The sequence below is a fragment of the Echinops telfairi genome, unplaced genomic scaffold (assembly GCF_000313985.2).
Source record: "Echinops telfairi isolate 266 unplaced genomic scaffold, ASM31398v2 ScPeMD7_38;HRSCAF=143, whole genome shotgun sequence".
Classification (NCBI taxonomy): Eukaryota; Metazoa; Chordata; class Mammalia; order Afrosoricida; family Tenrecidae; genus Echinops; species Echinops telfairi.
Window position 1 is genome coordinate 735,818 of NW_022103936.1, and position 13,732 is coordinate 749,549.

Below are 13,732 nucleotides of genomic sequence, written 5' to 3' on the forward strand. Positions count from 1 at the left end.
GATAACAGTTTTATGAGCCCCTAATAAAATGTTAAAAAAAAATTGGATTTGCAGAATCACAGTGACTGTGTACAAGAGAGGGAAACAGTACCAGGTCCTGCATCATCCTCATAATAATTCTTATGTCCGAGCTGATTGTTGCAGCCACTCTGTCAAATCATCCCAGTGAACGATGTCTTTTTTTCCCCCTCACTCTTTAATTTACCAAGCACAGTGCCCTTCTCTGGAGCCTGGTCACTTCTGAGAATGTGTCCACAACACATAAGACAAAGTCTTAACATCCTCGTTGTTTGGGAGTATTCTGGCTGTATTACTTCTCACAGATTTGCTGGTTCTTCTTGAGGTCCATTGTATATTAAATATTCTTCATCAATATCATAATTCATAGGCATCAATTCTTCTGTTTTACTTCTTCGTTGACCAGGTATTGAATATGAGGTGTTTGAAATAGCATGCCTTGAGTTAGATACACCTTAATCTTCAAAGTGAAATCTTTGCTTTTGAAGACTTTAAAGTGAACTTTTGCAGCAGATGTCCCCGTTGCAGTTTGTCATTTGATTTCCTGATTGCTGTTTCCGTGGGTGTTGATTGTGGATCCAAGTAAAGTAAAATCCCCGACATCTTCCTTATTTATCATTTTGCTGCCTATTTGATCCAGTTGTGAGGACTTTTATGTTAAGGTGTAATCTATAGTGAAGGTTGTATTCTTTGATCTTCAATAGAAAATTCTTTGTCTTCACTTCATGCAAGCAAGATTATGTCTTTGGCATATTTCAGCTTGTTACTAAGCTTTCCTCCAATCCTAATGTCATATTCTTCTTCACATAATCCAGGTTCTCACATTATTTGCTTAGCTCAGGTTAAGTAAATACATTGAAAGGAATAAATCCAAAAATACACCTTCCCTGATCTGAAAACACTCAATCTCCTTTGTTCTGTTCCAATAACTGCCTCTTGGTGTATGTACAGGTCCCCCATGAACTCATGTTTTGCAATGTTACACACAGTTTGTTAGGATCCACACAGTTGAATACTTTTGCATAGTCAATAAAGCAAAGGTAAAATTTTTTCTTGCATTCTCAGTTTTCAGTCAAAATACATCTGATATAATAAATTGCAGTCTTTGATCCATATCTTCCTTGGAGTTTGGCTTGAACTTCTGGCAATTTCCTATTGATGTATTGAAGCAACTATTTTTTAATTATCTTCAGCAAAATTTCACTTTGATGTATTAATTCTATTGTTAGATAGTTTCCTCATTCTGTTGGATCGTCTTTCTTTGGAATGAATATTAATATGGATCTCTTTCAGTCAGTTTGTCTTTCAAATTTCTTGTCATACACTGGTGAACACCTCCAGCACTTCATTTGTTTCCTGAACCATTTTTATTTGTGTCTTATGAACTCCTGGAGCATTGATTTTTGTTTTGTGTTTGCTAATTGTCTTCAGTGTAGTTAATTCTTCTTTCTTCAATACCATTGGTTCTTAATCATATGGTGTCTCCTGAAATGATTGAACATTGAGCTTTAGTTTTATTTTTCAGTGACTCTGTACTACTTCCATCTTCTTGTGATGCTTCCTGTGCCATTCAATCTTTTGCTTATAGAATCCTTTAGTATTGCAAGTCAAGTTTGGAATTTTTCCTTTAGTTGCTTCATCTTTAGAAATGCTGACCATGTTCTTCCCTTTTCGTTTTCTAACTCCAGGCATCACACAGGCATTGCCGAGGGGCCTGCCCCAGCGGATATAAACTCCCAGAAACATTTGAACTTGAGAAACTCCAGTAGTCCAAAAATAGTTTTCTGAAGGAGAATGTAGTTACTCCACAATCCAAAACCTAGGAGATGGAAGTGCAGCACGGGTAAACTGGATCCAAAGTCATCTGTATCCAAGAGCATCTGCAGCATTAGCTGGAATGCTGAGTTTTGGCTTGTTTGTTGTCTTTTTATTCTTAAATCACTGTTAAAACAAAAGTATCATTTTCCATTCTGTGAAAGTAATGATTATGATAGTGCCCCTTGTTAAATTGTTATTTAGTGTAGATATTTGTTAGGTAAACATTGTTTGTCAATCAACAGAACCTTGATTGATCACTGTTTAGCCTAAAACACAATAAGTAGAAGTAGTGATTAGTGCTGTCAAAGAATTTTCAATTTCATTTTATGAAGGAAACACATGAAACCAAGAAAAAAAAGTTTCATATACAACTGTGAAAGTTAGTACTGAACATAATAATCTGTTGCATATGCTTAGGATTTATAGGAATGAGTTATAAGGGTTGGTTATGGAATGTAATCTTCAGCATGTGCATTTTACTTAAAGTTTTAATAAATGTAAAGTCAACACTGAAAGAGATCCCCATGGAAAAATATCATATGCAGAGATGAACTGGAAATAATTCAATTATAGGTGACATTTCTTTAAAGTCTTTGGCAGCTCATTGTATTTCAGGTTTGACTTGGTCCATATTTGAAGTAATCGGGATTAAAAATGGGATTTCTACATTTCACTTTTGCCAAAGTCAAATCCACTGCGGTCAACTTGATTCTGACTCATGGCAACTTTATAGGCAGATTAGCACTACCTCATAAGGTTTGCAAACTTATAAATCTTTATGGAAGCAGGCTGCCACATCTTTCTCTTGTGGAGTGAATAGTGGGTTCACACTACCGACTGTTTGGCTTACAGACCAGTGCTTTAACTTCCGTACCAAGGATAAGCCTACATTGGTTGGTGACCACAAAAAAGATGGAAATAATAATATGGAAGATGACTAATTCATGAATAAAACTACCTTGATATAATACAAGACTGAAATAATACAGCACTTCTGTGTTGTAAAAAATTAGTTATGCAAGAACAGAGTTATCACAGAGTTGAGGCCCAATATAATCTGTAAGAGTTTTTGTGAATGGAAAAACATAATGATGCAATCTTAACTGTGGTTTCTTAGGACTCCTTGGATGGTGGAGACGCTTAAGAAGGCTATTTACTAACTAAAAGCTTGACTGTTTGTCTACCTAGAGTTGCTTAGGAAGGCCTGACATGTACTTGCAAAAATCAGTCATTGAAAAACGTTAGAGAGAAAATGGTAGAGGACATTTCTATCCTGGCACACAAGGAAAAGCCACTTGCTTGCAACCATTTGTTGTTGCTATTTTTGTATAGTATTGCCTTTAGATAAAGTATACAAGTTATGGAAGCTAATAGTACTCACTACTAATTGAAGAACTTTTTCAGCATTGCTATCTGTTCTCAGACATATGTAATAAAGGAAAAATAGAAAACAAGAGGTTATCTAAAAACGTTAGATCAATATATGAAAAATTTGCAGATTGCATAGTCAAAAGAGCTCTGCATGTTCTAAATGTTTGGGATCTGAAGAATAGGTATTTGAGAAAATATGACTTTAAATATTATGGCTCTAATTGTAGATTTATTTTTGGTGATGCTCTGATCAGATCTTAAGTTAAAGCTCCCAAATATTGATTGGGCCACCCAAGACTAGATACCATTGGTCTTGGAGTCTATAGAAAAGGAATATAAGTAAATTTCCTCTGAGGTACCGTCAGAAGTAATTGCATGGATATGTTTTTGTGACTTGGCCTGGGTCTGTGTTGATGAAATTACACAATTACAAGCTGTGTTCTAGAGCAAATGGAAATAACATTAAAAAACAACAACATTCAAATAGATATAGTTGATGGTTACAAATATGTTTTAAAGAATAAACAATGAAAAATTAACCCATATCCTAATGTTTAAGTTTATTGATTAAAAAGTTCATTATCTGATAAACTTTTAAAATGTCATATATACTGTATCTGGAAATTTTATTTTATTTACATGAGGTATTTGCCCTTTTAGGTTTTCTCTACCAGTAACTGCAACAGCGGATAATTGCATTCTTACTACTTATCCATATATGGCATATCATCTTGATAGCCAAAAAATTATTATAAAGAGTGGTAAGTTATGTTTGAATCTTCTCTAACTCTCACAGTATACAGTATTGTTCTCTAAGAGTAACATCTAAAAATAAAGTATTTAAAGTTGAATAAATGTATGTGTATGAAACATCTATAAGTGCTAAGAGCTGTGCTTATCGTTGAGAGTAGAATATGAAAATATCTCAATTACAGAAGTAGACAATTTAGTGAGACTCAAAAACTTAATTAATACCAAGAAGATTGATTTAGGTTTCCTTCTCGCCTCTCTGATGAGTCATTTTGAGGAAGCTTCATAAGGTCTACTGCCTCTTCTACATGTCATATTATTTATTTTTTATAGTGGTTCTCCATAACTCTTATTTTCTTATCTCTTCCATTACTTTAATTACAATCCTTGGATTTTATCTCTAGTTCTGTTTCTGCTCCAGAGAATCAGGACTGCATATCCATCTACCTCCTGGACAACTTTGCTGGGAATCCCCTGGACACACACAAAAAAATATGATCCAAACTGAACTCCTTTACTGAAATATCCTTCTCCTATGTGCTAATTTTTATGATAGATGCACCTATCATCTAACTTTCTCTCGATAGCCAATCTAGAAACCTTAACACATTCCTTGACTGTCTTTTCGCTCACACTATACTTCTAGTCCACCAATGCCTGTCCTCTTGTCTCTTAAATATCTCTCAGATTTCTCCACTTCTCTCACTTTTTCTGGTCACTTTCCGCACTCAGGCTGCCATACCATCTTTCCAGGATTAATCCAAAGATTTCTAAACTGTCTTCTGCCTCTTACTGGGTTCCCTCCTTTCCCAATCTATCCTTAATCCACTTCAGTCAGAAGGATTTTTCTAAATAAAAAATACAATATTTTCATTCCAAGGCATAAAATATGAGGGGACATTCAAATGTTTGTGGAAAATTATAATTAAAAGATAATTATATTTATCCACAAATTCTTTGAAGTTTCCTAATATGTTCATGAAATCTCATTGCTACTAAAAATGAAGCCTATATATCCCACATGACATCACCCAGCCAAGGGTTTCATTTTTCCTTTATTCTCACCTTGCCCTCTATGCCAAGCCACAACTAATTTCTTTGAGCTCTTTCAGACTTTTGAATCTTACTAATTATCCTACTTTTGACTGGGTAGTCCACTTCTCTACTCATCTTACAGGAGATTCTTGCTCCTCTGTGCAGAGATTCTGTGTTCCTTCAACATAGTCTCATAGCACTGTGCAAATCCACTTTCATGGCCTTTACCACAGTGAAATGTAATCTGCCTATTATCTGTATTTTATTTTAGTTGCTGATATTGTCCAGGCTTGTAAAAGCAGGAGTTATACAAGTGTCACACCTTTTCATACAAGTGTCTGTAATACCTAACACAATAAATGTACTTAATGAATATAGAATAGATTGCCAGAATTTTGAGCCAATTAGGAGGGCATCTCTTAGCAATATATGCTCATTACCTGGACATCTATCATAAAGAAATTTATAGAACAATTCTCTTGACAGTATGTGATACATATATGAAGGATAAATATATGAGGGACCTTCAAAAGGTTCATGAAAAAATGGAATTAAAAGAAAATGGAACTTTCTCACAATTTTTGAAGCAACCTCATTATTGGTACTATTGTTATAACAATAATTATTATTGCTTTATTTATGTATTACCATTTTTCATAATATGCTTCAAGAAAATAATGAGAAATTTCAGTCCAATAAAATATTCTTGTCATTTGTAATGAAAAATTAGTAAAGTCTTTGCTTTTACATGATTTTTTGAGCAAGAAATCAGTTAAAAATAATGCATCTATTTGGAGAAATACTTTAAAGAAAGCCACCGTGAATATAAAATATTCTGACACATTTAGAAATCAGTTTAATATATATTTAGTGCTTTCCAGATGTAGAGTGTTCCACTAAATGCCTTACATCATTATTTCATTTAGTCTACCCATCAAATGAGCTATATAAACCTACTGTATAGTTTAAGAAACTGAGCCACATCATTTGAGCTTCTGACTCCGGAAACCCGAGCCAAGATTATAAAGGTTCAAAGCCTACACCCTTAGCCACTGTGCTCCGGAGTATGATGTGCTCATTAAAAGTGAAATTATAATTTATATTAAGTAGTAACCACCATAGGGTACTATAGTTAATAAGATATGGTTCAGATGCTAAATAAACAAACTTACATGTGCCATTGACTTCCACTTAAAGGTGTATATTTTAAGCCTACTAGACACTGTTTCTCATTTGACAATAAATTAAAAGCAAATTGCCTAAAGCATCTATGTTGAATCATTCTTTGATTGAATTCCCTATAGTCCACTTCTATGAGGTCTATAGTAGCCCTAGTATTCTAGGGATTTGAACAACCTACTGGACTAAGATTCTCTTGCCAATTCTGAATGGCTTTGTACTGAAAGAGTAGAATTTTCATGTATTCCAGCTAATTTATATGTGTTATTTCTTTTTAGTTAATCTTTACAATAAATTCAAGGGCCTAAAACTGGCTTCATTTAATGAATGAAAAAATAAGTTACAGATAACGTATATAACTCCCTGAAGCTTTAATTGCTGAGAAGTAATGATGTCAAGCTTTCAAATCAGAGGGTTTTTTTCTAATTTCACAGAGGCCATGAACATATTTATGAATAGTTTTCTTTTGATAACCAGTCTTTGGTCACATCTGGCTTTTCTTGGTCAGCACTGCCTTTGGTTGGGTTTGGATTCGTTCCCACTGTGGCAAACTCTAGTGTATATTCAACAAATTTAACAATACGAGAGATTAACAGCTTTTCAAAGTGACATTAGTTCATAACCAAACAGTGGTTTCATATCAGAAGATTAATTGGAAATAAATTAATTTTGTGACTCCTTTTTTGTATTTTATTTTATTTTAAAAGCTACGTATGTGTCACTGTGAGTTGACATCAACTCGATAGCAGTATAAGAGTAATAAAGTAATTCCAAATGTTTTATCTATTTTTGATTAGGAAAAATTTGAATATTGCTCATTTTTCAATTATTTCAATATGTTTCAGCCATCTCATTAAATAAAATTCAATTAAGAAAGCCATATGTCATTGTTTTTCTTATTAAGATCTCTGAATTTATAATGGCCATTTAGGCTCTTTAAATTTTACCTTTGCAACTCGGATATATATTTAAAAAGCTATATTCAGAATAAAGACTATGATAATTCCTGACTTACTATAATGTATTTTTTGTAGATAAGGAAGGGCTATTTATGAAGAGTAGAAGCAATATTCGATTACCTTCTGCATCAAGTAAAGTTACTAGTAAAGTAAATGATTCTGAGCCTACAAGGAGAAAATTCTTTATTGGTAGGTGGCAAATATATAATAAACTTTCCACACCCACTCCATAATCTAGTCTGTTGAATATCATTTATTTTTAAAATGTTGATTTTTACCAGTAACAAAAACCTCATAAAGAAGACCATGAATTTGTCATTTGTCTTAAGTGGGTCATCTTGGGGAACCCTCTTCAGTAACCTAGCACAGAGGTTCTCTGATGTTCCCAGTCCATGGTTCTGTTCGGGTCCTTGTAACTTCACAACAGGACAAAGGAAGTAACATAAATCAATGTGTTGAGTACATGGTTCCATCCAAAAACTGTAATTGTAGTAGTTCACGTGGAGCAGTGGCGTTTATCTTCAATGCTAAGTACCCTGTCAGGGTCCTTTAAATTTAATCTGACTGAAGGGCTTCTCTGTAAGGAGTCCTGGGGGCATAGTGGTCTGCAGTTTAAAACCACCATGACTGAGGGAGAAAGAAAGCGTTTTCCATTCCTGTCGATAGTTAAAGTTTCTGAAACGCACATGGGACAGTTCTGCCCTGCTTTATAGGGCCGCTGTGAGTTGGCGCTAACTTGATCGCAGTACGTTTTGAGATTTTCAAAGAGCCTCTGTAGGCATTTTGTGCAGCACAGAGCTAGGGGTTTTAACTAGATTCCAAAGTATCTCTTTTAGAAAGAGGGAAGAGAGATAAATATCAGTTTATATTTTCAAGGACTGTTCAAAAAACTATTTTTCAGAATATAAGTAATTTTGACATTTTTTCCCTTGTTATTGAATGGACCAAAATCACTGTTGTGAACTTTTCAGTGAGTTTGTACTTGTTGCATTAAATACGCAGTTCTTTTTGAGGAAAGAAAAAGTGTTGAAATTAATTTCATTAACTCCTCATTGCTTTGTGTTTTTCTTGATGTTCTTTGTGTTTTATTGGGATTACTTCTTATGACTAGTAAATCACTTTAAATCTGAAGCCAATGTTAAATTTTATATGATTTTAATTGAAGTTTAATACCGGGGAGCTTCAAGATATTTGCATATGTAATTTTGAATGAAATGCTCCATGTTGTGCAGCGTTTTCAAATACTTTTTGGAAAAGAGAAATGTAACTATTTTTAATGAACTTTATCTCTTTTAAAAGCATTTCTCTTGGACATTTGAAAATAAAGATGAATTTCTTCATTTATTTCATTAAATTGATTCAGAGTTAATTCTTTTAGATCATAGAATAATTAATACAAGGGGATTTCTTTGTCTACATATAATGGCAATAGTTGATAGAATATTTTACTATGTAGTCAAGTAAATGACCTTTACCAAAAAAATTGAATTTTAGGAATGGAAGTATCGTATGAACATTTGAAATTTGACAAAATTCAAACATTAAGAAGAAGAGATGATGGGACTGTAATTAAGGAGAAGAGAACCAAACAATTCTTTTTTCCTGAAGAAGGATCAAAAGCATTTAAGTTCTTCCAAAGCGTTGTGAATGCCACTGAGATCTGGTTCAGTCTCTTCGGATGGGCTCATGGGCCTCATACCCTTTCTATACCAGAAACTTTAAGAAGGTGATGGTTACTATCCTCCCCACATTCCTTGTTTTATATCATAAAACCTATTTACTTGTGATCATTGTAACCAAAATTCAATATTAAATATTTTATTCTAAGCTAATAATTTATGGAAGATACAAATATTTTTTAGTATGCAGCTATTTTTTTCTTCAAATTTCTGATATTTTTGGAGGAGCACTATACATTTCTGGTCTCGTCTATGAAATGAGAAGGAGTAAAATATTGAAATATTTGGCAACAAAATTGTTACATGAGTAAAATATCAGTCCTATATTCAAATAGACCATGCCATCAGGGAACAGGGAGGACTCATTTTATTTTGTCACTAAAACCTCCTTCCTTGTACATTTATCCTACTTTTTTCTCGTGCAATTGCATTGGTTATATCCAATCAGTTAGTTCTGTTGTTAATTTAAATAAGAATGTTTGCCCCTTTCTGGTTCACCTGCTCCACAAGCAAAAAGTCCTAGTAATCAGTTCACTTAAAGATTGCAGTCTAGGATTACCCTGTGAAGCAGTTCTACTCTGTGTCATTGGGTCAGTATGAGTTAGAATTGAATGGACAGCGCAGAACAACAATAAAGTTACAGTATCGTTGATATGCTGTGTGCTGAGAAATGTTCTACCTCTTTTCTCGACACTAAGGAATAATTTGATGGCACTATAAAAAAGAGTTCTGATCTTTGTTGTTAGAAAGACAATGTAGAATTTTTGTCTATGTTATGGAAAAATAAATTATCCTGAAAATGAATATATCATCAATGATCTACATCCAAGACATTTTTAGAATAGTTTATCACAACTTTTCAGTTTTCTACTTTGGCGTTCTGAAAATTTTGCTTACTTTGAGTAAACATTTAATAATTTATTTTCATTTTGAGTAAAATAATTTATTGCTTCTCGACCTTTTGGCTAAGATCAAGTGTTGAGTAAAATAATTGAGCATTTTAATTTTTAACATTTTAAGTATTATTAAAATAATTATTCCACAGTTGTAACTATGGGTTTCATGATTTTCCCTTTTATGGAGCTAAGATCCTTGTCTCATTTACAATCTTAAATTCACATTTGCCCCATTCACAAGCTAATCTTTCAAACTTGAGGGTTATAACATTAGATAAGATGTACACTTAAAATAAGATACTGGAAAGCTCTGAGAATATTTAAAAGTTCTCATTTTAACTAACAGATAGTAGTTGAATAAACTTCATTTGGGAACGTCATAGTTAATTGAATTTAAATAGAATTTTATTCAATCATTGCATGTACTTTTCTGTTTCAAAATAGAAAATTATAAGAACGTTTTAATATTAAAGGATTTTTTGTGTGTGTTTTGTCCCATAGGGATGTTTTTAAAATACAAGTATACTCGTCAAATAAATTCCATAAAAAAATTAGCAAACAACATGACTTCTCCAAACGTAATAAAACTATATATGATGTGCTGCTCCACTTGAGTGGAAAACTGCCACCTGGAGTTAATTTAAGCCAGTCTTTGCCGATGGATAACCCAGAACGATTGATTCAGCTTCATTTACAGCATGCTGCACTTCTCAATTACCTTGCGTAAGAACATTGGGTGTACTAAAGTATACAAAGTTAATTCTACTTACCGTTTTCACTTAGTTTATCTTTTAAAGCTTCATACCTTTCCATTATGATATTTTATGGAATTCCGTCTAAGAATGACACTATCTCAAAGTAGATATCACAGAGTTGATTCTGCAGGAGAAGGCTTAACTGAGGGAAGGAGAACCTTTTTTTTAATCAAATAGACATAGGCTTAAAATCTAGCTTTGTTCTACTTTGGAAACCTTGCCTATAAAAGTTACTTACCCTGTTGAAGCTCCAATTTCAATATTTCTAAAAGTATGGATGATAATACCTAAACTTAATTTGTTGATAAAAGAATTAGAAATAATGAAATGTGCATTCTGAGACCTAAAGTGGATGGTTCTTATGAAAAACCTGAAATCATGGCATAATATGGATTTCATATGCTAGAATATTTCCTTACATTTTTTCAATGTAGCAACATGTAGGACATTGACTTGTGACATTATCATCACTGAGCAAGAATGTGTGTATATAAAAAAAATAATTTGTTCTATTAGAAATTAAGATCTTGTTGAAATGCCAGTATATATCAATTATGCTATTATGTTTATTGCATAAAATGGGACTTTTCTTAATTTCTATAATTTAAAAATGGAACGTGCATAATATTTCTTTGCATTTTAACACTTTCTATTCCTGACCTTTCATGGTTGATTTAATCAGGTAAACTACATTTCATAAGATTTTCATTGGCTATAATCTTTGGAAGCAGATGGCCAGGCCTTTTCCCCGAGGCACTTCTGGTTTTATTTGAGCTGTGAATCTTTTGTCTAATAGCCAAGTGTTTCATCATTTGTGCTATCCAGGAACTCCTCCTTAAGAAGCTACTTTAGTAAATGGAGCACTCTTGATATTTGTCCTTAGACTCTCAGTAGCATTTGATAGAATCGGATTATTTCCCCCTGAAATCCTGTCTTGACTTCCTATGCCGCGACAGGTTCTAGTTTCTTCATCTCTATGAGCTGTCTGCCTTTATTTCACTTTCCAGGAGGCTGCTCCAAATTAATGGAAACATTATCTCATTGAACTCTTGAATAGGCCTTAGGTTCTGGTAAAGAGGAGTTACATTAAAATCAGATTTTATTTAAATCTCCAGTATTTCTAAAATTTCTAAGATTATGAGAAAACTCTTAGGAATAATGTAGATATTGACAGAAAATGTACGGAGATCGAAGAGAAAGGGATAATGTTTCACTGCAAAAGAAAGGAATTGCCCATAGTCTGTATGATTTCAACCATTAGCTTGGCTGGTCCAGGGAGAATGATGTTCACTGCTTCCAAACCTGCAATTGTTCCTTTATTCATTTCTTTCTTCTAACATTTCAAGGTTTGAGCATTCAGATTTATATTTGCTTGTGTTTTCTTTTTCTTTTCCCCACTCCTTTTGAGCCACAGGCTGACTCCTGTGGGTAAGCATTCCATATGGAGTTCTTGTCTGTTAGATTCTGGTGGTGAACGCTGTTGTTTGATCACAAAACAAATTAAACCTGAATACCAAAATTCCCCACTTGAAAATACTCCTGTCAAAACCTAACTTCAGTAAAATGGCTTTGATATGGATAGACAAGCATATAAATAGTTTGAATAAGATTTTAAAGGGAAATTGAGAGTAGATCAAGTATGTATGTGTATATTGGGTGGTAGGTTAAACATTGGGAAGCTAATAGAAAGATCAGCAGGGTTCAAAACCACCAGCTGCTCCTTGGGAGGAAGTTGAGACTGTCTGCTCCTGTAAAAATATACAGCCTCAAAAACCCAAAGAAGCAGTTCTCTTCCCTACAGGTTCACAGTGAGTTGGACTCAACTTGATGGCAGTAGACATATCTATTTATATACGGTCTTAAATATGTCAATATATTCCATAACATTAATATCAATAAATATATACTGTTTCAGCTCAACTACAAGTTTGTATAATGAAAGAAGCAAAATACTTTGGATAATCTCATTGGAAAAGTAAATATTTGAGGCTTTCCATATTCAGATTTATATCATACTAGACCAAATGAAGATTGTATGAGGGTTTCAAAAAGTTTAGAGGAAAATCCCATTATCTTTCAATTCTACTTTTCCACAAACTTTTAGAAGGGCCCTTCTATGACTAATAGTATTCTAAAAGAAATCGCATATGCACATTTCATTAATAGAGGTTATTTTAAATTTTAATTATGTACCTTAAATTCAAAATATAAATTTCAGTGACTCAAATGCAGATACTTTGTGTATTATGAATATACTATCATAATTAGACTTTTCAAATTTTAGGACACATGGAGCGTATATTTCTCATGTGTTGCCAGAATTTCTGTTTGAACCAGACGATTATAAGACTTGGATTGAAATTACAGTAAGTGAATATTATTTGTAGAGAAAAATCTGCACAATTATTAAATTTATTGATAAACCTTTTTAGAAAATTCTATTTTACAATACTTGATTTTTTATGATTACATAAGATTTAAGCCTCTCTGGAGCCCACATTCTTTTCCCCTTTATTATAAATACTGTGGAATTATTGCAAATATGATTATATGACTTTATTTAGTGTATGAGAAATGATCTCTTTTGGAAATTGCTACAAGAAGAATGGTGTGTACCTATATACTTTGTTTTCCTTAAAAGGAAATTCTTAGAACATTGTCTTCCAAAGAAAATACTAACTTGATTGCACCACCATTTGCCATGTTAAGTCTTCAGTTTTAGGGGAGAGTAAAAATCAAGGATCCCTAGTAGCATAATGGTTACATGTTGAACTACTAACTTCACGGTCTGCAGTTTGAAACCACCAGCCCCTCGATGGGAGAAAGAGGAGGCTTTTTACTCCTGTAAAGAATCACAGTCTCTGAAACCCCCTGGGGCAGTTCTACTCCGTCCTGTAGGGTTTCTCTGAGTTGACCTTGACTTAATGGCTGTCAGGGTGTTTTTTAGAGAGAAATTAAGCAGAAATGCATGACGTTTTCTCAAAGTGTTTTATTATTATTTTATGAAAACTTAACGATACGGGAAATTGTTTTTGAGAAATCTATTGTTGCTTTAAGGCAACTGTGCTTTGTGGCACTTGTCCTAAGGTTGCCACGTGGCATGAGTGAGCGAGCCAGGGGCCTATTTGGTGCTATGCTGAGTTTCCACAGCCCAATCCAAAAGGTAGGATTCTGTCTGAGGCCAGGTTTCAGAAGAACTTTGCATTTTGTTCCGTGACAGAGTGAGTTTGTAGTGGCTTGGAGGGAGTGTACTCAGACTTCAAATTAAAATT

General features: G+C 33.5%; 1 protein-coding gene across 1 annotated transcript in view; it reads left to right on the forward strand.

Annotated features, from left to right (window-relative positions):
- The window catches only part of CFAP47 (cilia and flagella associated protein 47), a 223,362-nt gene that overhangs the window by 83,875 nt on the left and 125,755 nt on the right, over positions 1–13,732 (forward strand). The window contains exons 27-31 of the mRNA XM_013008474.1: positions 3,868–3,968; positions 7,206–7,319; positions 8,625–8,856; positions 10,207–10,428; positions 12,745–12,826. Coding sequence (XP_012863928.1) covers positions 3,868–3,968; positions 7,206–7,319; positions 8,625–8,856; positions 10,207–10,428; positions 12,745–12,826 — 751 coding nt within the window. The remainder of the gene's footprint in view (positions 1–3,867; positions 3,969–7,205; positions 7,320–8,624; positions 8,857–10,206; positions 10,429–12,744; positions 12,827–13,732) is intronic.